Genomic DNA, 25,161 nt, shown 5'->3' with positions numbered 1-25,161 from the left:
GGAGCCCAGGGTTTGACCCCAAGCTTCAAGCAGTGCTGCCACTTTGAAGTACCCCCTCTTCTTCCCTCCCCTTGCTGCCTCTATTCAATAGAAGCAGCAAGTGGGGGTGGGGAAGCAACTAGTCGATTATCCAGTTGACTATCTGATAAGTATTTGCTTATCCGATAGTTGATTAGTCCTTAACATATAATTAGGGATGATAATGTTAACCCAGCTTATCGGTTAAACTCTATCAGTTAACTCTTCCCTGCTCCTGAGGATGCAGCTTCACTGTACCTCTGAAGCCACCTCCCCGGGAGCAAAGCCGTCAGGGGCTGTCCTGCCCCAGTCATGTAGCCATGTAGGTAAAATGTAGCTTTTTGCAAAGTAATGTGCCTCAGTGTACTTTGCCAGCCACCCTTTCTGAAAGCAGAAAAGACCCTTATCATTGGTAAAGATGCACCAGCCAAAATATTGTTTAAAGAATTCTGTTTAGAATTCTAAGGCAAAAATACATTTTTATAATTTTGATTTAAGTTTTAAAATTAATATTGTAAATTTAAAAGATATAATAATTGTTCTTAATTGTAATTTCATGTCCTTGTTCCAGTGTGTAACACAAAAATCAACCTTGTTATGTAGAAAAATACATGTAAAGTTCATGAAGCCCAATATTCTAAAAAAAAAAAAAGAGCCAAAGACAAATGTAAAAAATGCCAAAAATGTCTGTATATTCCCATCAAACTGTAAGCAATGGGCAAATCAACAGCTCTTTTTAAAAAAGTAAGCATTTATCTATTAAAACAAAAACTGTTCACTTTGAACCCTGTGGTGTAAGGGAGAAATGTAGAGAAGGATAGGAATGTCTGGGGGGAGGGAGTTTTAGTGACATTGCTCGCTGAAATGCCAGCAACCATTAATAATGCTTTCACTGGTGGCTTGAGACTGGAATTTGGCCTCTCTGGTCAAATTTAGTGAATGTGACTAATATGCTCTAACACAGTGGTCTCCAACTATTTTAAGCATGACATCACCTTTTTGAATTTAAGTGCAATCTAGAATTCACCTCAAACCCAAACACCTCCTTCCTGCCTCTTCTCTGAGACCCTGCCCCTGCTCACTCCATCCTCCCTCCCTCATCCTCACTCACTCTTATCAAGATGGGGGCAGAGGGTTAGAGTGCAGGGGAGGAGGGTGCAGGCTCTGGTCTTGGGCTTAAAGGATTTGGAGTGTGGGAGGCATTCTGAGCTAAGTCTGGGGCAGGGAGTTGAGGTGTAGGATGGGTTCAGAGAGCAGGCTCTGGGAGGGAGTTTGGGTGCAGGGGGACTCGGCTAGGGCAGGAGTTTGGGGTGCAGGAGGGATTCAGGACTGGGACTGGGGTTCAGAATGAAGGCTCCAGCTGGGCAATGCTTACCCACTGCTTCTGGCTGGTGGTGCTGGGGGCTAAAGGCAGGCTCACCTCTGTCCTGGGACCGCACCACTCCCAAAAGCAGCCAGCAAACTCTCCATCCCTGCCCCATCCCGCTCTGTGGAGATGGGGTACAAGTTGGGGGAAGAGGCACCCTGACATCAGCACCCCCTTCTCTTCTTCCTGTGCCTTTCACAGCAAACAAGTGGCTCCTGGGGATGGAGGGCAGCTCCAAGGCAGAGGGCAGGAGCAACATGGCAGTGCTGAGAGGGGCCGCTGAAGAGCTAGCACTGGATAGCCTCCTGGCCAAACCTGTCAGGATCACCTGTCAAAGGCTCCAAGATCCACCAGTAGATGGTGATCAGCACTCTAATGAGATAACAAGCTTTGGTTCATACTGGTGTGCAGTTAGTGACTAATTTGTAAATTGCATATGAATGAATCCTTTTGAGAGAGAGAAGCCAAAGGCTCCTCTTTTTCTGAGAGTGAGTCACATTCCAGTGTTGATATGTAGTTTGAGGTTTTTTCTTTAAAATAGGCTACCAACGTGTTTTTAATGTCTTTATACAAAATGCCTTTTGTCCATAAGACACTGAAAGAGGGATGCTTTTCCAAGCCCAGCCTAGGCCCCTAGTATTACACCCACCTCCCAATTTTAAATGCTTTGTATTGGTGTCCGCATCAAGTAGTGAAATGTCCTGGAAATCCCTGATGGACATTTCACTACTTGATGGAGACACGGGCTTGCAGGGAAAAAGTGACCATGTGCGCGCCCCCGCCCCCCCAGGACTGCCTGTGGAGCCTGGGGCCCCGGTCCGACTGCACTGCCACCTCCTCCTCCAGGCTGCTTGTTGGTACAGTGGCTGCTGTCCGGGGGGGCGGGCAGAGGCAGGTCCAAGGCAAAGCCCAGGGGTGCCGCTCCCGGACCTCTGTGCCTTGGAGCTGCCTCATAGAGCCTGGCTGGGGTGCTTCAGGGCAGGCTCGGACTCAGCAGGTGCGCTCTGTGTGCAGCCACTCTTCCCCTCCCCACACTGTGGGGGGAGCGGCAGTGAACCTGGTTTGGCGGAGAAGGTCAGGGTTTCTTCACAACCTCTGAGTGGGGAGCTGGGGCTGCAGCCTTGCAGCTGTGCCACCATCCCCACTGTGTGTGGGGGAGGGGAGGGGAAGGTGAGCTCCCTCCCCCCTCCCACCCTGCATTGGGTTAATGCAATTGCAATATAGTTGCATGTGGGGGTCCTATAGGGCCCAAACCCATCTCTATTGGTAGAGGACAGTGGGAGGAGTTCTTAGAGGGGTCACATGACACCTTTTACTTCTGGTCATGTGTCCATCTTGACCCCAGGTTAGGGGGTGTGGCTAATATGTCCCCATTTTTGGTTCAGAAAATATGGTCACCTTGTAGCCTAGCTGGGCATGAGAGGCATTTTCAGAACCTCCCTGGACTATGGGCCATGGATGAATCTGCTGATTGGTGAGGCAAGCTCCCCAACCTGTGGCCCTGCCCAGGCCCCGCCCTTCCCCACCATTTCCCTTCTCTACCCTTCCGTCCTCACCCCTTTCAGCCACATCCCTGACCCCAAATATAGCAAATGACATTAAAGAAATTTTAGAAGTGTGGGGTTTTTTTTTTTTTTGTTTGTTTGCATTTTGGTGGTGGTGGTGGTTGTTCTTAAATAAAATGGTGTATGTTTTCTACTGCATGCCAGATTGTGAAGACTGGCCATACAAATGGTACCTAATTAAAACCACTAGATTTGGGAATAAAAAATATCAGTAACATTATTTTTTTTATATACCCTGAAGTTGGTCGAAGACTTATTTGCAACAACTTTGTAGTAAGGGCAAGTCAGTTGTCCTGCTGAATACAACGTTAAATATTATGGAATACATGATTCAGATCGTTTCTGTTTAACATTTTCATAAACAGTATTTCTAAAATGATTTTATATTTTAAATATACTGTTAAACCTTCATAAAGTAATCCTTCCAGATTACTATATACTGAAACTCACTGAAACAAAGGCATTATTTTAAATTAATCAGAGTGGTTTAATGTGTTCATAACAAAGTTCATTCTTTTTAGAAAAAGGGAACACTAATTTATTTTGTGTGATCTCTAACAATAGATGCATTTATGAAATGTTACCATATGTTTATATTAAAAATACATTTCCAAAGATTTTAGGCATAAAATCTTTTTTTTTCTAAATCTAAAAGATTTTAGGCATAGCATGATTTTATATCTTAGTAAGATTTTGGTGATTTTTTTGGTCTGAGATAAAGACAGGGAAACTCACTTGTTTGAAGATGTTGTTCCTTTAAGAGCGTGCTTCAACATGGGGGTTGAAGGGAGAAATTTCAGCAGAGATGGACAGAAAGGACAGCAGTGGAAGCAAGTTTTTGTACTGTGGTAATTAAAATAAAAGTGTCTCTTATGAGGTGTCTTTTTAAGAATTTATTTAAAAACTATATGTCTGAAGAACATTAAAGTCTATAGGTGAAAGTTCAGATTGCGCATCTAAAATTCTATGCAAGGATTTTTTAGCGGTGTGATTTTATAATCTTCAGCAACAAACTAATGAAATATTTCAAGCACATTTTAAACGGAGGTCTTGTAGACCTATTCCATTAAGATTGGAATGGCAACTGTTTTATCAGTAAACTCAGAAACTGATAGTAAATACCTCCAAGTAGTGACAGGTGGCAGAACAAGGAGCAATGGTCTCAAGTTGCAGTGGGAGAGGTCCAGGTTGGATATTATGAAAAACTATTTCACTAGGAGAGTAGTGAAGCACTGGAATGGGTTACCTAGGGAAGTAGTGGAGTCTCCATCCCTAGAGGTGTTTAAGTCTCGGCTTGACAAAGCCCTGGCCGGGTTGATTTAGTTGGAATTGGTCCTGCCTAGAGCAGGGGGCTGGACTTGATGACCTTCTGAGATCTCTTCCAGCTCTATGATTCTATGAATGACTTCATTACTACTTAATGGCTCTTTCACAGATTCAGTGTTATGCTAATAAGTCTGACAAGCTGGAGGGCTTTTAAATTAGTTTTAAGGCCTTGCCTGCACTGGCAAGTTTTGTAGCCAAAAAACTTTTTTTTTTTTTTTGTCTCTTCATTCTCTCTCTATTGTCCACAATCATGTACAGTAGTCATGTGTACAATAGTTTGTTTTTTTGTCAAGCGTTTATTGACTTCCAGCATGTTTCCCACAATGCCAGATCAGCCACTCTGGACAATATTTGACTTCTGCTGCTCAGCAGCCAGGTAAACAGATGCGCCCCTCTCACCTGCAAATCCCAGGAACTTTAAAAATCCATTTCCTGCTGTCTGGCTCATTCTGTGGTGGTCCTCATGGTGTCTTCTCAAGGAAACAGGGCTGGCTATCACTCAACGCTCTGGAGCAACAGAACTTTTGGATCTTATCAGCATATGGGGTGAAGAACCGGAGCAATCGTAGTTGCTAGTGATCCGTAGGAACTGGGATGTGTATAGTCACGTGTCTTGAGCTCTGTGTGCAAAGGGATATGATGGAGACACCCTAAAACCGTGGTCACCAACCAGTCGATTGCAATTGTCCAGTCGATTGCAAGGCATTTGTCCCCCCCATTTTCCTCCCACCCCTGAGACGCCCCACTACCCACCTCCAGCGACAATGGAGGTAGTGCTGGCTTCCCGCGGGGTGGACGGAAGTCCTGCAGCTTCATTTCACTTCTGGGGGTCCTGGAAGTGCTCTGGCTGCTCCCCTCCCACAGGTCTGTGGTGTGCCGGGCATGCTGCGGGAGGGGGCATCGGCCCCGGAGGAGGAGCGTGGCGGCTTCCCTGCACTGCAGGAGGGCTGTCGTCTCCGTGGGAGCGCGCTGCAGGAGGGGTGAGTTGGCCCCAGGGGAGGTGCATGTGAGGGTTTCCCCGCGCTGCAGGAGGGGTGGTTGGCCCTGGGGCAGGCACGTGCGGGGGTTTCCCCATGCCACGGGGGGGAGGGAGAGGTCGGGTCCGGAGGGGGTGCAGGCTGGCTTCCCTTGGGGGGGAATCCTGGGAGGAGGTGGGTGTCGGAGACTCCCCGCCCTCACTGGCCCCTGTTTCCCTCCCCCCCCCCTTCCCAAGCACAGAACTCTGTCCCGAGCCACAGAACTCTGTTCCCCAGCAGCACCCTGTCCCCCGCTGCAGAAACCTGTTCTCTCCCCTCCCAGCACCCTGTTCCCCCTCTCCTGCCCCCCGCCGCAGAACTCTGTCCCCACTGGCACCCTGTCCTCTACTGAAGCACCCATAGCACCCTTCCCCAGTACTATGTCCCCTGTTCCCACAAACACAGTTGGGGGCCACATTAGTGAAACTTGGGGCAGGCAGGTTGGAGGAGGTTTTTTTTGCATCTCACTTGTGTGGCCCCAACTGACTTTTCTGTGAGTCAGTGATCTCTGACTCAAAACAGGTTCCCTGCCCTTCCCAGAAATAAAGACAATGCTTCTGTATTTTGTGTTTGACATAGTATTTTATTTAAAAATGAATCCTGGCCGCCAAGCCCCCATCTGGCTACGGCATCATAACACTCCTGCACTCCTCTTTCCCCCAGACCCTACATCTGAGCCTATCATACACTGGAACCCCCTGCCCCGAGCCCCTCACATACCCCAACCCAAATTCCTGAACCCTCACATCCAGAAGTCTGTGGCTTGCTTAGTACCTTAACCTTACATCTGACCCCAACACTGCCAGGCCTCGCACCCTCTCCCCGAGCCAGCGTCCCCTTCTCCTCCACCTCCTGCATCCAGATTTCCTCCCAGAGCTTGGACCTCTCATTCCTTCCCACACCCACATCCCTCATTCCCACCCCAGAGCCTACACATCCTGTCTCAACCCAGTGAGGGTACTGCTAGACAGCAGGAGTTTTTCAGGATTCTGGAGATACCCCAGAAAAACTCTTCTGCATCCAGGGATGCATTTGTTCTTCCGCTTCTTTTAGTGGAAGAGCAAAAATGATCTTCCGTTCACCCCTATATTCTTCTTTCCACGAGGAATAAGGGAGCTTCCAAAAGAAGGGGTTTTTCCGATATTTGGTCCAGCCTAGATAGGCCTAATGTTGGAAACACCTCTTCCTATGGAAGAATTGGGGAAAAAAGCAGCAGTATAAGGGTTGGGGATAGCAAGTGATGGTGAGGAGAATAGAGAGGGCGGGGCTTCTAGGAAAGGGCGTAGGGATAGATCTTGGCTTGTTCTGTCATTTAAAAAGTGATCTTGAGTGTAAACATTGGAGACCACTGCCCTAAAATGTAGGGCCAAGATAAAGGAACTCTGGCAGGAGTACTAGAAGGCAAAGAAAGCTGGTCTCATGCTTCACTTGCAACATGCTGGTTTTTATAAAAAACTGGATGCAATTCTGGGTGAGTACTCCATGTCAACCTAAGAAGAATGTAGATACGCCTCATAGCACAGAGTCAGAGACACTTGTCCTGGGGACGGAAGTGGACAAAAGAGTTAGGCTCAATCTGGTGACAATCAGTGCACCAGTGTTTTCAGGTCCTGAGGTTTGTGAGGCCTCTCAGCAACTGTACGTGGAACATTAAAGACGAGAACAGACGCAGGGTCATGAAACAAGGGCAGAGACACGGGGGGTGGTTGGTGGTCATGCAGGGTGGTAAGTTTTAATGCCGCTAAAGGAGGGAGGGAATGGTAAGTTGCTGTATATTGTAGTGGCATGGTGTGGGCAGCAGTGGAGGAGGGTGGTAGGTTCCTGTGTATTGCCGTGGGGTGTGGGAGGGGCAGTCAACTTGGGAAGTTGCTCTTGTGGCTGGGGAGGGGAGTGAAGCTGAGTCTGTGTTTTCCTGTTAACCTTCAGCAGGGATATGTCAGAGTAATCTCAGCCTGTGGACAAGTATAGGGTTATTACAAATTGTTTCCATGCACACCTGCTGCACAAGCGCAGACTGTAACACTCCTTCCCTCCCTTCACCCCCCACCTTTAAAACCCAACATGATCAGAGGATCTGGAGAGATCTGTGTTTGCCTCTAGGTAAAAAGAAAAGTGGCAAGTTTTGTTCAGAGAGATGCACAATAATGAAATATTACAATCTTTTACATGAATAGTACATCAGTCCATTGTTAGTGGTTACTTTTCCAGACCAGACCTTGAGGAGTTAGGCACATTCACCAGCAGACAGACTTTGTCAACTAAGGAAAAAACCACGGCAGACGAGGGATGATTTGGTCAATGATGCGTTGCGTCATTCAATCCTTCAAATAGAGAAAAGGGAGCAAAGAAGAGCTACAGAGATGGAAGGGAGAACACAAACCACTGAGCACACGTTTAAGATCATGAAAGATCAAAGTGAAATGCTGAAGTGTCTTATCAAGATGCAGAGCGAACAGAACCAAAGGCCTGCACTGTCAACACATGCAGAACTTTTTTCACAGCAGTCACCCACACGTCAGCCTCCATGGCTGCACATGCAAAATTCTTTATTCACTAACCCTTCCTCCTACAACCACACACTTATTTTCACAGTCAAGTAATGTTTTTTCCCAGCACACCATTCCCTGTGAAAGCAGCTGTGACTAACAGCTAGACATTAACTCCTTTGTGAGGTTTTCCAGTAACTCTTACCATATCTTGCCACTGAACATCCTGATTGAAAGACATCAATAAAAACAAATCTGATGCAGGTTTCCATGAGTTTTATTTTGTGTGACACATTCCACACCAATCACTCTGGCCCCTGTGGAAGCCCAAAATATCCCTTGGGTTTCATGGGAATGCCTCACTCAGGATAAGCAGTGGGATGACACAGGGAAGCAACCCCAATGCATAGTGGTTCCTAAGAGCCTCCCTGATATTAGTGGCCGCCCTATGGATTCGTCTGACAGCACGAGTGCCTGGCAGTTCAAACTGTGCGTCCGGGTACTGTGTCTCATTGTTCCACACACAGCCAAACTCTTCTTTCTTACTCTCTCTCACATGATGTAAGCAACTGCATGTGGCTACCACCTTGGGGATATGATCTTCCGAAAAGTCCAGCTTGCCATTGAAAGCAAGGTGGAGGTGCCTCTATTTGCTGAAGGCTCATTCAACAACCGTGTGGCATCAGCTTAGCCTGTTGTTGAACCGCTCCTTACTGCTGTCCAGGTGCCCCATGTAAGACCTCACGAGCCAGGGCTATAAAGGGTAAGACGCATCACCTTGATCACTATGGGCATTTCCACATGCCCCACCGTAACTTTCTGTTCTGGAAGATGTGTGCATCATGCACCTTTCTAGACCATCCTGCATCTGTAAGCACCAAAGCACCTTGGAGAAGTACCGCTTCCGATTAATGTACTCCGAGGCAAGGTGGGGTGGTTCCACAATACGAGTGTGCCATCGATTGCCCTTCCAGAAATTTGGAAAGCCTATGTCAGCAAAGCCAGCCACTGTGTCATCCACATTGCCCAGAGTCACCGTTCTGCACAGCAAATTTGATTTATTGCCCTGCGCACATGCAGCAGTGCTGCCCTGATGTTAGACATCCCCACTCCAAACTGATTTGCAACTGAATGGTAGCAATTAGGAATTGCCAACTTCCACACAGCAGTGGCCACACACTTCTCTGCCGAGATAGCAGCTGTCATTCGGGTGTCGTTGTGCCGCAGTTCAGGGGCCAGCTCAGTGCACAGCTCCAGGAAGTTGATTTATGCATGCACTGATCTTCATCACACACCTGCATGACAATGTGATCCAGCCACTCAGTGCTGGTTTTCCTCACCCAAAATCGACACTCAACTGTGTGTACAGCTGATTTGTGACAGCCCAATGCAATGCCATTTTGGTGCTGTCCCTGCCACTCACGTTGTTGTCCGCATCCAAGTCTTCGTCCTCTGCTATTGAGTGCATCAGTGCGTGATATCCTAAGCAGTTTCAACACAACATGGGAGAGAACTGAGACACCCATGTTATCTCACAGCAGATGCCCAAGGGCTGTCACTCAAGTGTCACAAAAGTAAGCTAGAAGCCCAGGGAGAGCTAAGAAGCAAAGAGGTGTCTGGTGGGATGTTTTAAACATTCCCACAATGCCTAGCACTACGCTGCACATTACCACAGTGCTTAGTGACTGAAGGTGACACCAGGCACTGTGGGATGTTTACCCACATTGCTTTGTTCTTTCTGTTGACAGGGGAGCTAACAATGTGGCCATGAAATGTTGACAAGGGTGGTAGAAAAACAGGTTTGAGTTTTCAGTTTTGTCAACTTTGTTGACAACTTTTTGTTGCCAAACTTTTCCAGTGTAGACATTGCCTAAGTTACTAGATCCCCTCCTGAGGAAAACTCACCAGGCTGCCACAGCCTGCTGTGGGGGCCTGCAGGAACCATCAGAATACGCATGGGAGGAGAGGTTGGGCACGAAGACCCAAGGAAAGCTTTGCCTCCCTTACCTCTTATACCCACCCCCATGCCCTGGACTTCTGTCTGTGTACAGGGGATGGTTGGCTGATGTCCTGTTAAGTTCTAATTCACTTCCATGACAGCAATCCATTGTCCCTGTGGTCACTTGGTCTTTCTCCTCACTCTTTGTTTTGTGTATTTAGAGTATAAGATCTTTGTTTCAGTACTGTACAGCAGCCAGCACAGTCCTGACTATCATAATACAAAGAACAATGATGTATATTCAGGCTGACCTCCTTATATTTCAAGGAGATGAAGTACAACTGTGAAAATTACAGAAAATTAAAATTTTAATAGCGATCACTTCCCAATGTGATACTCTGGTATGAAGTTATATACAGTGCTAATATTATGAATTTTTATTCCATATATGATCTTTTGCCTGGTTATTGCTGGATTACAGGACAAATGGAGTCCTATATTGAAGTGATTCAGGAAGTGGGATATGGGTCCAGAAAAAAGTTACATTTCTTAAAATTTGGAGTCTAGTGTTATCCTAGTTAATTCTACTGCAAAATACAGAGCACTTTATCTAAATCCCTTCAGAAAAGAATATATTGATTTTAAGAGAGTTAAAAAAATGAGCTAGATTGATCATGGAAGTTTGGTCCATCAATAGCTATTAGCCAGGATGGGTTGGAATGGTGTTCCTAGCCTCTGTTTGGAAATAGGTGATAGGAGAGGGATCACATGAGGATTACATATTGTGTTCCCTTCCTCTGGGACGTCTGGTATTGGCCACTGTCGGCAGACAGGACACTGGGCTAGAAGGACCTTTGGTCTGACCCAGTATAGCCGTTCTTATGTTCTTATTTTAGGAAGCTGAAAACCACTGGAGAGTTTTTTGAGGCTGCTTATAGAATGTCTAAAATATTTTGTTTGAAACTGATAGCGGGAAGCAGAGAAGTACTAAAATGGAAGTGCAACTACAGGCAGTCCCCGGGTTACATGAATCCGACTTACATCGGATCCCTACTTACAAACAGGGTGAAGCAACCCCGCACTAGCTGCTTCCCCCCAGCAGACCAGGGAGACCCGAAGCTAGCGCCCCCCGCAGCAGACCAGGGAGACGCGGAGCGGCTTTTCTCAGCAGACACCTCAGCTTGAGAATGAAGGACTGAGGGAAGTGAGGTGTGGGAGAATAAAACTGAGCTCTGGAGAAATGTTTGGCTAGAGATTCCCCTACAATATGTACCAGTTCCGACTTACATACAAATTCAACTTAAGAACAAACCTACAGTCCCTATCTTGTACGTAACCCAGGGACTGCCTGTAATTGCAAAGAGCTCAGTTTGATTGGGAATGTCTGATGACAGTCTCTTGGGTTTGACTAAAATTTAATTTTGCCCATCAAAGCTTTTTCTAAATAACATTTTTAAATGCTTTTTTTTCCTTGTAGACCGTATCATTTCTTATATGGGTTATGTTTACTGATGATTTTCAGAACAAGTTTTCTTAATGTGTTCCTTTCACTTTACAGAAAGACCCAGATTATTTGCAGCTCTGGCTGGATAGTTTTGTTTCTAGCTATGAACAATTTCTGGATGTGGATTTTGAGAAGCTTCCCACTAGGTATGTAGAAATACACATCTGCTCATCTTCTGTTTGATGTCTGGAGAGAAACTGGCTGTGCTGCAAGTCCCGTTTAAAATATATGTAATAAAATTATTTTGTTCTTCCCAGTATTTCTTGACTAGCGCACTCTCATTCTTTAAAGGTCAAATTTGAGTTGCTAATGATGAAGCAAGGTACACAGGTATTTGCATCAAACCAGGAAATTGCATCAACATGAATTTGTTTTTGTTAGCAGAAATTTACTTATTACAACTCTGTGTATATTGCTGAAGTAAGTATTTTGCAGTAAACTTGGTGTATGAAATAGTGTTTTGGTGTTTTAATAGAAAGTAGAAGGAAAAGATCTGGATAGTAGATGCAGTTCTGCGATTTAATCTGTGGCATTATTTTGATATTAAGGATGAGCTAAGATTGTGTTCAACTATATAAGATTTCTCTCAGATACTGAATATAACCGTAGAAAAAAAATTGACACTAAGCTGCTTTTTTACTTGACTATTAAGACTAGGAATGTTAAAATGCATTTAAGTAATCAATCATATAACTGCTGAAAATTTCACCAGTTATACGTGGAGGGCTTCTGCCTGCTACCCTATGCAGCTGCCTCTGTATCAGAGGCAGCAGTGTGAGGGAACGGAGGGTAGCAGGCTGGCTCCCCATGTATACTGGCTCCCCATGTGTACCAGCTCCCTTCTGCTCCATTCCCATGCTGCTGCTGTCTCTGATAGGTAGGGGGAAGAGGAAAGTTGTTTTTAAGCCCACTCCCCATGCATACTGGCCCCTTCCCCTTTCCTCCCCCTGCACTGCTGTCTCTAATACAGAGACAGCTGCGTGGATACACGAGGGGAGGGCTGCATGTAACCATGAATGTAAAACAGTTGAGCACAGTAAAATAATTTAACTAAATGAGGAAGGTTTAGAAAGGTTTATGAATACATAATTGTGTTTATTTTTTTAATCACAATATTCACAAAAGAGTAAAAGGAAAAAACAAACATAAAGCTAAACTGTGCACAACAGTGGCTATGTTGTCAGTGTGCAGAATGACAGTTTTATAAGCTCAATATAAAATTAAGTATTTTGCTGAGATTAATGACAAGATTGTTGCTGTGCTCTAAAAGAGTCAGATTGTATAGAATTGGATGTAACAAATTAATAGAGAAAATTTCTAGGCCACAGAAGGTTGAGGCAGGTGTTTTGGTGGTTGGAACTAAATTGTCTCATAGCAAGATATTTATTTGATTTTAACAGTAAATTACTCTTTCCATTCCTGATTGTGCTGAGATACAGTCATAAATGTTGACATCCTTCTGCATTTATTTTGTTGTACGTTATAAAATGTAAATTTGATGATGCAGAATTTCAAAGAGAAAAAATATGAAAGAACCAAAAACAAGTAATTCAAAATAAATATGGAGATACAACTTTACACCATTGCATTCACTTGTACCAAAGCAAATCTCTAATTTGTGTCCCGGAGTTGCTTCTCCTTTGTACATTTTAATAAAAAGCTAATTCTGTCTTCGATCCTGGAAGTGGTTGTGCTCTATAAACTGAATTGAGGAATTAAAGTACTTTGTGTATTTATATGCCAATATATACACTATACATGCCAAAAGCTGAGAATGGGTGACGGGATGATTATCTGTTCTGTTCATTCCCTCTGGGGCACCTGGCTTTGGCCTCTGTCAGATGACATGATTGTGGACCTTTGTTCTGATCGGGTCTGGCCATTCTTATGTTTTTTCATTTTATAGTATCTTCAAATGCTTTACAGGTATTGCATACGCATGCAGCCCTGAGTAGACATTTCTGAGTAAAAGGCACCTGGAATGAGTGCCTGTCTCTAATACAGGGCAGGGAAAAGACATTTTTGAACAAAGGAACCCTGCTTTCATGAAAAATGTCATGGGATCTTATGTCCGTGATGAGAATATATAATTTCATTTTTTAATCAGCCAAAAGACCAAAACACAGCTGACTCCATGGCACTCTAATTTACTTTTCTCTGAGCCATGAAGGACTGAGTTGGCTCTGAGATTTGAGTTTCAATGAGTAGTGATATCACAGTGGTCTAACTTTAAACTTTTTTCTGTCCATGAAATCATTTTCTTTTTAAATCTTGTGTACCAAGTTTGGGAACCTGAAAAATTCCATTTTGTATAATACAGATCTCAAAAAGCTCTAAATTGATTTGTATGTTTGGGAAGTGTGGATAAAACATGGTGAGCTATTATTGTAGGCCAGAGAGAGAACTATGGGTTGTAGACTTGGACTTTTTTGCAACCCCATACCAAGGCATGATTGGGCTCACTAATTTTTTTATAGTATTTTATCTAGTTAAGATTAAAGGGCATGTCTTAAACTTGCCATTAGGAGCAGAAAAAAGTCCTTTATTTTGTGTAAGAACTCTGGGAGTGTTTATACTTGCAAATGACTTTTTGTGGCACAATTCACAAGTTTCACCACAAAAAGAAAACCACCTCCACAAGAGGCCTACAGCTTTTACCAGTGATGCTCTTTTGTGGTGATGTGCAAACGAGGAGATGGTCTTGCTGTATACAGAGTTTGTAGCCTCTGCAGAATATCCCGCAGTGCCTACCTGACCACTCTAGCCAGCACCTCTGCTGCTCTGTTGCCAGGTAAATAGATGTCTGCCCCGCCTACTGTAAAGTCCTGTGAACTTTTGAAACTCCCCTTCCTGGTTTCTTGGCAAGTGCTCACTTATCATTTGGCCAGGAGACAATGCTTGCTCCATGGAGCAAATGATCCCCTGCTCGCAGCAATGCTGCGTTACTGTAGCTGACCAGTGCTTGGAAAGAGGTTTTAGTGTAGGGACTAAGGATGCCCTGTGATCACACCCTTTCCCATGAAAGCTGCACTGTGGGATTGCTGCTCTCATCAGAAACTTGAAGTGCTGCAGTTGTAAACACTCTGACTCCTGTGATCCTAAGAGAGCACACAAACTGGTGCTTTTCTTTTACTGGTTCCTATCACTGGTGAAACTGACAGCATAAAATCTCTGCAAGTGTAGATCTAAACATAAGCATCTCAAGCAGTGGATCTTACACCATTTCCATTGGGAAGGCGAGTACACTATAGTGAGTTGGTTAAAGATTTACCTTGCTGAATGGGGAAGAAATGTTCACTGCTTAATAACCATAATAACTCCAACAAAGGCAGCCTCTGAGTATGTCATCAGTTTTCCTTTTGTTTTTTATTTACATGCTGTTACATTTATAACCAAGGAGCTTAAAGAAAGTTGTTGCAAAATGAATGAAACATCTGTTTTTATATACTTTTATGGTGGAGTTCAAATCCATAAAAATGATTTAAAGTTAAAATAAATTACACACTTACCAGGAGTTTATGGCTAAAAAGTGCAGTCTGCTTTTCTGCAACTTTTCTATTCTTAAGTGCAGCTTTCTTTTGTAAATATGCTAATCTGTGTGTTTAAACTGCAGCAGGATGAACATAATATGGAGACTGCTTGACTTCCATTCACACAATTAGTGTGATGGATTAAGGCTTTATATTGAAGCAAGATTGAAAGATCTACCTTAGGTCTAAAGATCCATCAGATTTCTTTCACTTTCAGGTTTTGGTGATTTGCTGATACCCTCTTTCTGTAATGTCAGACTATGTCTACACTCAGAAGTCAACCCTGTCAAAGTTACCAAAACATGTTCACACTTGCCCCTCCGTTGACAGATCATATTCACATTTGGAGCTCCCCCCATCGACAGCAGGAGTGACACATCATGGGTATGTATCCCACAGTGCCTGGTGACACCATCTGTTGCCAGGTGGTGTGGGACTACAGAATAGAGTGTGGGGCATGCCATTCCTTGGTGTGCAATCTGGCACCTGCAACGAGAGAGAATGGATCCTGCCCTTCTCTCTCATGCTCTGTTAATTGTCGTGAGGTCCTAGTGCGTGGCAGAGGAGATCATCTTGAAATTACTGACAGAGGAAGAAGATTCAGAGGAACCAGAGTGTGTTCATGATGGGCAGTGGTACAGGGTAGAGCGGCCATTTTTCACTAGGGAAACCAGCACTGATTGGTGGGATCGCATCGCCATGAAGGTATGGGATGAAGACCATTGACTACAGGCGGAAAGCTTCCTGGAGCTGTGCACTGAGTTGGCCCCACCCTGCACCGCAAGGACACCAGAATGAGAGCTGCCCTTTTGGCTGAGAAGTGTGTGGCAATTCCTGTTTGAAAGCTGGTAACTCCCGATTGCTACCAGTCATTTGCAAATCAGTTTGGAGTAGAGAAGTCCACCATTGATGCTGTACTGCTGCAAGTGTGCAGGGCTTTCTGATGCGGGGGACTGTGACTGAATTCCTGACCCTACAGGTCCTCAGAGGGCGTAGAGGAAGTACAGTGAAGTATCCATGAGGCTCTTGATAGGGGAGATGGGGTCACTGCTGAGGATAGCATCTAGCTCCTCATAGAAACAGCAGGTCCTTGGAGAAGCACTGGAGCATTAGTTTGTTTCACAAGCCTTCTGATAGGCTTGTCTGAGTTCTTAAATCTTTGTTCTGCCCTGCAGCATGTCCCATTTCTTATGGGTTACTCTCAGATAGGACTGAACAGACTCCTCCCCATACACTGATCAAATCGGAGAGCTGTGCAGCAGCCCAAGTAGGGGAGTGTTTGGTGCAATGGCCAAGCATGGGCAGCTGGGAAGATGCCATGAGACCACTACATGCTGAGCCAGATGTGAGGGTGTGGTCCAGGTGCTCAGGCTACGTAAGGCACCACGATTTGTAAGGTCAGCACTGAGTGGGGTACCTCATACATTGCATCAAATGCCTCAGTAGCCACGTGGATGAAACGAATCACTATCCTTTCCAATGAACTCGCATAGCAAAGCCAGCCAGCAGGAAAGGAGACCTACATTTTGCAGGGTTTGCAAGAGGGTGGGGCTGGTAGCTGGTCACCTGATGACAGGATCAAAATGCTGACAAGAATGGCTGATTGGGAATTTAGGGCCACTTCTTGGAGGCCGATATCAGTGACAAAATGCTGAGAGGTGTCTACACTATATGTTTGTTGACAACACAAGGAGAGGAAAAGGGAAAAAAAAAGTCCTTCACGGAGCTGGAAGTTTTCTGCTGACAAAAATGGTCTTTTTTCCAACAAAAGTCATGCTGCAGTGTGAACGCTCATGCAGTTTTGTCACCCAAAGGTTCATAAGTTACCGTGACATAAGTTACCAGTGTGGAGAAAGCCAGTGGTTCACAATTACCAGTGAATTGACCTTTGACCCCTCCTAGTAGCTCCCTTGCTGTCTCTTCCATCATGTGGCGCCAAGTGAATTTACCATTGTGGGGTCTGCATTGCATAGTCTTTGGATTTCAGGCTTTTGGATTTCAGGCTTTGTTTCTAACCCAGTGCTTGAGTGTCCATACAGCATTGCAAACCTCAGTTTGCAGTTCCTGGACCTGAGTCTCACAGCCCTATGTAGCCTATTGCACTATGCAGATTTTCTGATTCGGGTCTGCTGTTTGAACTATGTCCATATTGTCAAATGCCAAGTCTTGGAGTTAAAAGGGAGATGGGGTTCTGACCCACACTGCTAGTAGTGGCCTAGAATCCAGGCCTTGTGCGCTCATTGACTGAGTCAGAGAGAATTGTGTGTGGACAGAAGTGGTGCTCGGGCTCAAGCTGGAGTCTGAGCCCAGGCTTCGTGTGCAGTGTAGAGCCCAATCTCAAGCCTGGCCCTGTGGTGCAGTCCCTCAGTGTTAAGTATGGTTTCCTCAACAGGTCTGGTTTAGGTTCAGACTTTGCATTCCTGGAGAAAGGAAATAATATGGCTAGTGAATCAGTATCCATGTTAGAATGCTAGCTTGACTTGTGAATGAACTTCTGACTCCTGTCTTTAAAAGAAAAAGATCTACAAAAAACCCACCACTTTGGCTAATACCTAATTCAGTGGAGAAATATGTTGCCTGTATCTAGAAAGAGGAGGCTGCCTTCACAGAAAGATGTGTGGTTTCTCTTGCTTACCATATCCAGTTCTAACTAAAGGCTGTTGCAGACTGGGTCATAAAATCATAGAGCTGGAAGAGACCTTAGAAGGCCATCAAGTCCAGCCCCCTGCCCAAGGCAGGACCAATCCCAATTAAATCAACCCAGCTGAGACTTAAACACCTATAGGGGTGGAGTCTCCACTACTTCCCTAGGTAACCCATTCAGTGCTTCACCATCCTCCTAGTGAAATAGTTTTTCCTAATATCCAACCTGGATACCTCCCACTGCAACTTGACACCATTGTTCCTTGTTCTGCCATCCATCACTGCTGAAAACAGCCTTTCTCCAGCCTATTTGGAACCTCCCTTCAGGAAGTTGAAGGCTGCTATCAAATCCCCCCACCCCCACACTCTTCTCTTCTGCAGGCTAAACAGACCCAACTCCTTCAGCCTCTCCTCATAGGTCATATGCTCCAGCCCCCTAATTATTTTGGTTGCCCTCCGCTGGAACCTCTCCAATGCATACACATCCTTCCTGTAATAGGGGGCCCAGAACTGGACACACTATACCAGCTGTGGACTCACCAGAGCCAAGTAAAGAGGAATAATCACATCTCTGGATCGACTGGCAATGGTCCTCTTAATGCAACCTAATATGCCATTAGCCTTCTTGGCTACAAGAGCACACTGTTGACTCATGTCCAACTTCTCATCCACTGTAATCCCCAGGTCCTTTTCTACAGAACTGCTACTTAGCCAGTTGGTCCCCATTCTGTAACAGTGCTTGGGTTCTTCTATCCCAAGTGCAAGACTCTACACTTGTCCTTGTTGAACCACATCAGATTTCTTGTGGCCCAATCCTCCAGTTTGTCTAAGTCACTCTGGAACTCTATCCCTGCCCTCCAGCATATCTACCTCTTCCCCCTAGCTTAGTGTCCTCCGCAAACTTGCTGAGGGTGCAATCCATCCCCTCATCCAGGTCATTAATAAATATTTTGTGCAAAACTGGTCCCAGAACCGAGCCTTGAGGCACTCTGCTAGAAACCGACCGCCAACTTGACATCGAGCTGTTGATCACTACCCACTGGGCCTGACCTTCCAGCCAGCTTTCTATCCGTCTTACCGTCCATTTATCCAATCCACATTCCCTTAACTTGCTGGCAAGAATATTGTGGGAGACCGTATCAAAAGACTTGCTAAAGTCAAGATATATCACATCCACTGACTTTCCCATATCCACAGAGCCAGTTACCTCATCATAGAAGCTTATCAGATCGGTCATTTCCCTTCACAAATCCATGCTGACTATTCTTGATAGCCTTCCCGTCTTCCAAGTACTTTAAAATGGATTCCTTGAGGATCCCCTCCATGATTTTTCCAGGGACTGAGGTAAGCCTATAGTTCCCTGGATTGTCCTTCTTTCCTTTCTTAAAGATGGTCACTACATTTGCCTTTTTCTAATCATCCGGGATCTCTCCCGATCTCCGTGACTTCTCAGAGATAATGGCCAAAGGGTCCTCAATGACATTTGCCAACTCGCTCAGTACCCTCGGATGTATTAAGTCCAGACCCATGAATGTATGTACTTTTAGTTTTTTTCTAAATAGTTCCTAATCTGTTCTTTCCCCACCTAGGGCTTTCCATCTTCGTCCCATATTGTGTCACTTAGCGCATTAGTCTGGGACTTTGTCCATGAAGACAGAGACAAAGAAAGCATTAAGTACTTCAGCTTTCCCCATATCATCTGTCACTGCGTTACCTCCTTCATCCAGTTAGGGCCCTACATGCCTTCTGATCACCTTCTTCTTGCTAACATGCCTGTAGAAACCTTTCTTGTTATCCTTCACATCCCTTGCGAGTCGCAATTCCAATTGCGCTTTCGCCTTCCTGATAACTCCCCTGTATTCTCGAGCTATACATTCATACCCTTCCCTAGTCATCTGTCCAAGTTTCCACTTTTTGTAAACTCCCTTTTTGTGCTTGAGTTCACCAGGGAAATCCTTGGTGAAGCCAATCTGGTCTCCTACCATATTTGCTTCTCTTACTACGCATTGGAATGGTTTCTTTCTGTGCCTTCAGTAAGGCTTCTTTAAAATACTGCCAGCTCTCCTGGGCTCCTTTCCCCTTCATGTTAGCATCCCAGGGGAGTCTGCCCATCAGGTCTCTGGGGGAATCGAAGTCTGCTTTTCTGAAGTCCAAGGTGTGTATTTTACTATTCTCTTTTCTTCCTTTGGTCAAGATCCTGAAATCTACCATCTCATGATCACTGCTTCCCAGGTTGTCACTCATCTCTACTTCCCCTATTAGTTCCTCCCTGTTTGTGAGCAGCAGGTCAAGCTGCGCACAGCCCCTGGTTGGATCCTGCAGCACTTGTACCAAGAAGCTATCCCCAATGTTCTCCAGAGAATTCCTGGATTGTCTGTGTACTGCCGTATTGGTCTCCCAACAGATGTCATGGTGATTAAAATCCCCCATGAGAATCAGGGCTGGTGATCTGGAAACTTCTGTCATATGTCTGAAGAAAGCCTCGTCTACCTCATCCACCTGATCCGGCAACCTGTAGCACACACCAACCACATCATCACTGCTGTTGCTTACACCTGTAAACTTGACCCATAGACTCTCAACAGGCTTTTCTCCCTCTATATACCGGAGTTCTGAGCAATCATAGTGCTCTCTTACAGACAGTGCAACTCCTCCTCCTTTTCTCCCTTGCCTGTTCTTCCTGAACAGTCTATTCCCTTCCATTACAGCGCTCCAGTCATGCGTGTCATCCGACCAAGTCTCTGTTATCCCAATGAAATCATAGTTCTTGGACTGGGCAAGGGCCTCCAATTCTTCCTGTTTGTTACCCAGGCTTCTTGCAATGTGTACAAACACCTTAGATAGCCAGTTGATCGCCCTACTCTCTGCATTCAAATCAGGGGTCCTCCTTTGTTGCTTGTTCCTCTTTGCATTTCTTCCCAGTATCTGGCTTTCCCACTCCCCTCAGGGTTTTGGTCACTGTCCCCCAACAAACCTAGTTTAAAGCTCTCCTCACTAGGTTTGCAAGCGTTCAGTTGTAGCCCAGCTCTTCGTTTTCCCATAAGTGTTTCCGTGAAGTATCCCTCCCATATCAGACAGTGGACGCCACAGAGCCTCTCTTCACTAGCTGAAAGAGTGGATGAACAGCTCTAGGACTGCAAATTGCACTCAGTGAGTGAGATATTGACCGAAGGAGCCTGGTAAACATTGCTGCTCCAACCCATCTGAGGATGTTGTTGAACCAGAATAACCTGATTATAGTAGTGTTGTGTGTTCTGGCCTTGCTTTTGTTTGCAGTTTTCTTTTTCTGAGACACTCTGATATTTTATACAAATCTTTTGAGCATAGCAAGATCAAGTGTTGAGAGTATTTAATGATTCCCTATGGTAACGTCTGTGCATGTTAGGACTCTGATACATTGATTATTCCAAATTATCAGTGCTGGGCTTTCTTTTTCTTTGCCTTTTAAAATAAGTAGAGGAACAAATCTATTTTCTGGTTTTGTATCCAGAAAATAATAATGATGGGGTAGCAATTATTGATGTACTAAAGAAATTCCAGGAATTAGATTGCAGGGACTTTCTATCTCCCTTATTTTCCAGTTTTCTCAGTTATTCTCCAGTTTTTTACCATCAAACTCCTTTATTTGTGTGCCTTAGGATACCAAAGAGTATCCCTGTGGACATTTAGTAATTGAGTTTCAGTGCCTAATTGTTGTTGATACTGTATTTAGTTACTTTTATCTGCTCAAATCTTAGTACAGAAAAGGTACTTTGGATTATCTTCTCCTTGATTTGGACCACTTCCCCTACTTTTGCTATGTAAGGAGAGCAGTTACTTACATGAAACAGTAATGTTAAGAAAACAATTTAAAATATTTTTGGCTGCCTTTCAATACAATTTTAACAGCTGAGAACAAGGAAGTGGAGCTAGCACAATGTGACTAGAAAGTTTTCTGTGGATCACCAGCAAATGTATGTGAACTCCCAGTCAGCCTAATTTGGGGACTTGTGTGGTATAGTTTGATACAATGCACATAGATACACAAGATGTATTAATAAAAAAATTTCCTTTCACACACTAATTATTTTATGTATTTTTTAAAGGGTGGATGATGTACCTCCAGGAATATCACTGCTTCCTGATAATATTCTGCAGGTTCTGAGACTTCAGCTGCTACAATGTGTCCAAAAAATGTCAGATGGACTAGAGGAGGAGCAGCAAGCCCTTTCGCTTTTGCTTGTCAAATTCTTCATTATTCTTTGCAGGTATTCTGTCCAGCCACTTCTTTCACCAATATTTTGTTTTGTCTGGGAAATCTTGACTCACTTGCTATTATATACATAAAGATTCTTAATATACATATAGTGTGACACAACAATTGTCTAGTAGAGACAGAGACTCAAGATATGGTATAATGAAAGAAACCCTCCCCCCCTCCCCACAGTAATATGGATTAAGAAAGTCACAGTGAGAAATGGATTGTGAGGAGAAAATGGCATCCTATTATTTGTAATTAAACTAGGTATATGAATGTTCAGATCTATATTACATAACAGAAATAAGATTTTTTTTTTTTTTAAAGAAAGCAGGCTGCTGATATGTTTTTGTCATGAAATAACTCCAAAAGGGAGAGTTGATTAACTGGTTAACGTACTTATATGTCCCTTAAATAGTTGAGGAAATATTTTGAAAATATTGACCTTATTGCTTCGTTGATTTATCTGGCATCTTCCGAAATGTTTCTTATTTTTGTGATGTTGCTTCACCATCTACCAAACAATCATAAAGCGTGGGTCTAAAAAGTCCATTTCTCCCAAATTTGAAATTGTTCATTAACAGTTAAGAATACAACCATTTTATCTCTAACCGAGTCTGAGCCAAAGCTGCTCTCAGTGACTATCCCTTGGTGAAATGAACATAGCTGTGAAATGAACATAGCTCTCTCACTGGCCTTGTCCCCTCTTCACCTCCCAACACTTCCCCATAATGCAGTCTAGAGAGGACCTAGCTCTACTCTGGCCAGACAAATTTCCTTTTGCTGGGGATATTCCTTGGGAACTATTTCCAAACCTTTGGTCCTTCCACCTCATCAGAACAATGGAAAGGTGCTGTATGGCAAGAGATAGTTGTGCCCAATTTATGCTAAAATACTAAAGATATGTTAAGGAAACAGTAGTAGCTCTAGCTTCAGATTTCTGTGCTTTGTCAATTTTAATCACTTATTGAAAAATACCCTTTTTTGGTCCCTGAACTCTATATTGTAGTAGCTTATCTCAACAGTTGAGAAATGTTTTTGTAAAACCTATAGTGTGCAAGCATGAGTGGTTTTCTTTCGCCTTGTGTGATTTGGTTAGTGTTCTAAAGTATACTCTTAGATGCCTGTAGAAAATGGACTCATTGGAGTTTAGTTTTCTTAATGACATGAGAGAAGTAATAGTTGTCTTTGGTATCAGATTCCCTTTCTGAGTTCTTTATTTAGAATGCTTTGTGAATCAATTTAGCTTGTGAAATCTGAGATTTCAGATAAACCAGATAGGGATGGAGCTCTCATCGGATTCTGGTTTTCTTCTCGCTAAAAGACATATGTATAGTATTGTCATATGAGCTGAATAAACTTTACTGTATATTATTTTTGTGATTATTTTTTGAAATGTTGACACTTCTGTGTTTTATATGGAATGCTAGATAAAGCTTCAGAGGCCCGTTCAAATAATAATATAATGTACAAATCCCTGTGGCTCATGTTGCTTCTACAGAAATCTGGCAAATGTGGAAGAGATTGGGACTTGCTCCTACATTAACCATATTATCACCATGACTACACTCTACATTCAGCAGGTGTGTGGAATTACAACTCTCATGTATATTACTGCTAGAAATGCAAAAGGAGGATTGAGGGTTCAAGCTTGGAACTACAGGATGTGGATTTTCTTTCTAATTCTGCCACATACTGTGTGTGTGACTGTAGGCAGGTTACATATTCTTTCTGTATCTCTATTTTCCCTCTTTAAAATCAGAGCAATAATACGTGCCCACCTCACTGCAATGATTTGAGGCTTGCTTTATTCGTACATCAAGGGCTTTACAACCCTTAGCTGAGAGCATTCTAGAAGAGCCAAGTATTTAGAAAGTGTACTAGTTTTGATGAGTCCAGAATTTACTGAAAGGCCAGAGAGAAGACCCAATCATGGCATGTTTTTTATAGATAGATAGATAGTGATCCCGGTTCTTGATCAGTACAGCCGCTCCCTGACTTATGGCCATCTCCACTTATGACCAAAGCGGTTGTAAATGTGGATCCAAGTTACGAACGGCGATCCACGCTTACGAACAGCGCGGTCGCCATGTAACTCTATGGGATCCGAGTTACAAACAGTTCGAGTTACGGACCCAGTGTTGGTTTGTAACTCGTTCGTAACTCAGAGAGCGGCTGTAATGCATTTTTTTCACTGTTTCTTTACAAACATGAAAAGTCTTGACAATAGTTTTTGTGTGTTCTCTGCAATGCAAATTAAATGAATTATTTGAGACAAACTGGTTTCTTTACCCAGGAGATTATTTCAATACTTCAGTTTATGGAGTATGTGGAAATGTCAGCCATGCTTAGGAAGTATTTGGGCAGGGAATACTTAAAATTGTGGTGGTCAATTCCTAAAAGCGTACATGTGAAATTGCCATTACTCTCAGTAAGTGTTATGCGCATGTATCGTGGAGACAGTAGAACCTTTGAGTTGATAATTATTTTTAGTACATTGTGTATTACATATCTGGAATGCAAGCTTGGACTGGGATTTTCAAAGGCGCCCAAGTGAGATAGAGTTCCATATGCAATTGGAAGACAATGAGAATTGGATGGCCAGCATCCGTTAGGTCCTATGAGAATCCCAGCCTTAACTCTGGTGGTGGACTACTTTGTTCAAAAAATTTGTGTTCCTAGAAGCATTCTGACCATAACTGTTTCTTTTCTTTCAGTTAAAAAGTAAAACAAAAGAGAAAGAAATGGCAGATCAGTCACCTGTAGAAGAGTTTGTAAGGCATGCCTTGGCTTTTTGTGAAAGTCTCTATGATCCGTATCGAAACTGGAGGCAACAAATTGCAGGGTATGTGTGAAACCTAAGATGGTAAATTCTAATACTGTGTAGGGGGCCCCCCCGACACAGTGGGCCACCCCCCTTTTTCTGTAGCCCTTTCTGTAAAGGGGGAGGGCCCCCCTCTTTTTGGGGATCTTTGTAAGGTTTACCCCCTCGACGTGCCCCTCCCCGGTTCCCCTTGTTACTCTTGTGCAATGAAGTCCAATTCCAAGTCCACCGAATGATACATTTAAAAAAAAAAAAGAAAAAACCCTTTGCCCTCCCCGGACTTTCCCGGGGGGGAGGGGGGGGGGGGGGGGGGACAATGACTGGGGCCCGCCCTCTCCAGCGGGTCCTAACCCAGAGTCCTGGAAAGGGGTCGAATTGTTACCCTTTCCCTATTGATTGGCGGGGTAACTACTTGTAACATGCCAATCCGCGGGCTGCAAGACCCCACTCCGGGCCACCTCCTATCCCGCTGTCGCTTTCCCTTACCCCCACGTCATGTCGGCTGTCAGTGTGTTCCTCTCCCCCACGAGTCTCACTCATTCTGTCTCAGGCTCGCCGCTCCGGTGTTGTCGTTGATTTAAGTCTGTCAATGCACTTTCCCAGCAATCTCTCCCGGAGTGCCGCAAGTCCGGTCCTGCACCCTAACCTTTGTTGCCGTCTCCCCTGCGATTCTTGGAGCCTCCACCGCTGAGGCTCAGCTCCTCCCT

The 25,161-nt window shown here is 44.3% G+C and overlaps 1 protein-coding gene across 3 annotated transcripts in view; it reads left to right on the top strand.

Moving 5' to 3' along the window:
- The window catches only part of NBEAL1 (neurobeachin like 1), a 165,686-nt gene that overhangs the window by 17,634 nt on the left and 122,891 nt on the right, over window positions 1-25,161 (top strand). For all 3 annotated transcript variants that reach the window (XM_075933832.1, XM_075933831.1, XM_075933830.1), the window contains exons 3-6: window positions 11,275-11,366; window positions 21,479-21,640; window positions 23,132-23,213; window positions 24,348-24,475. In XM_075933832.1, coding sequence (XP_075789947.1) covers window positions 11,275-11,366; window positions 21,479-21,640; window positions 23,132-23,213; window positions 24,348-24,475 — 464 coding nt within the window. The remainder of the gene's footprint in view (window positions 1-11,274; window positions 11,367-21,478; window positions 21,641-23,131; window positions 23,214-24,347; window positions 24,476-25,161) is intronic.

This window comes from Pelodiscus sinensis, chromosome 7 (assembly GCF_049634645.1).
Source record: "Pelodiscus sinensis isolate JC-2024 chromosome 7, ASM4963464v1, whole genome shotgun sequence".
NCBI lineage: Eukaryota > Metazoa > Chordata > Testudines > Trionychidae > Pelodiscus > Pelodiscus sinensis.
The sequence above is the reverse complement of the archived record's forward strand: the minus strand, read 5'-3'. Positions and strand labels throughout refer to the sequence as shown.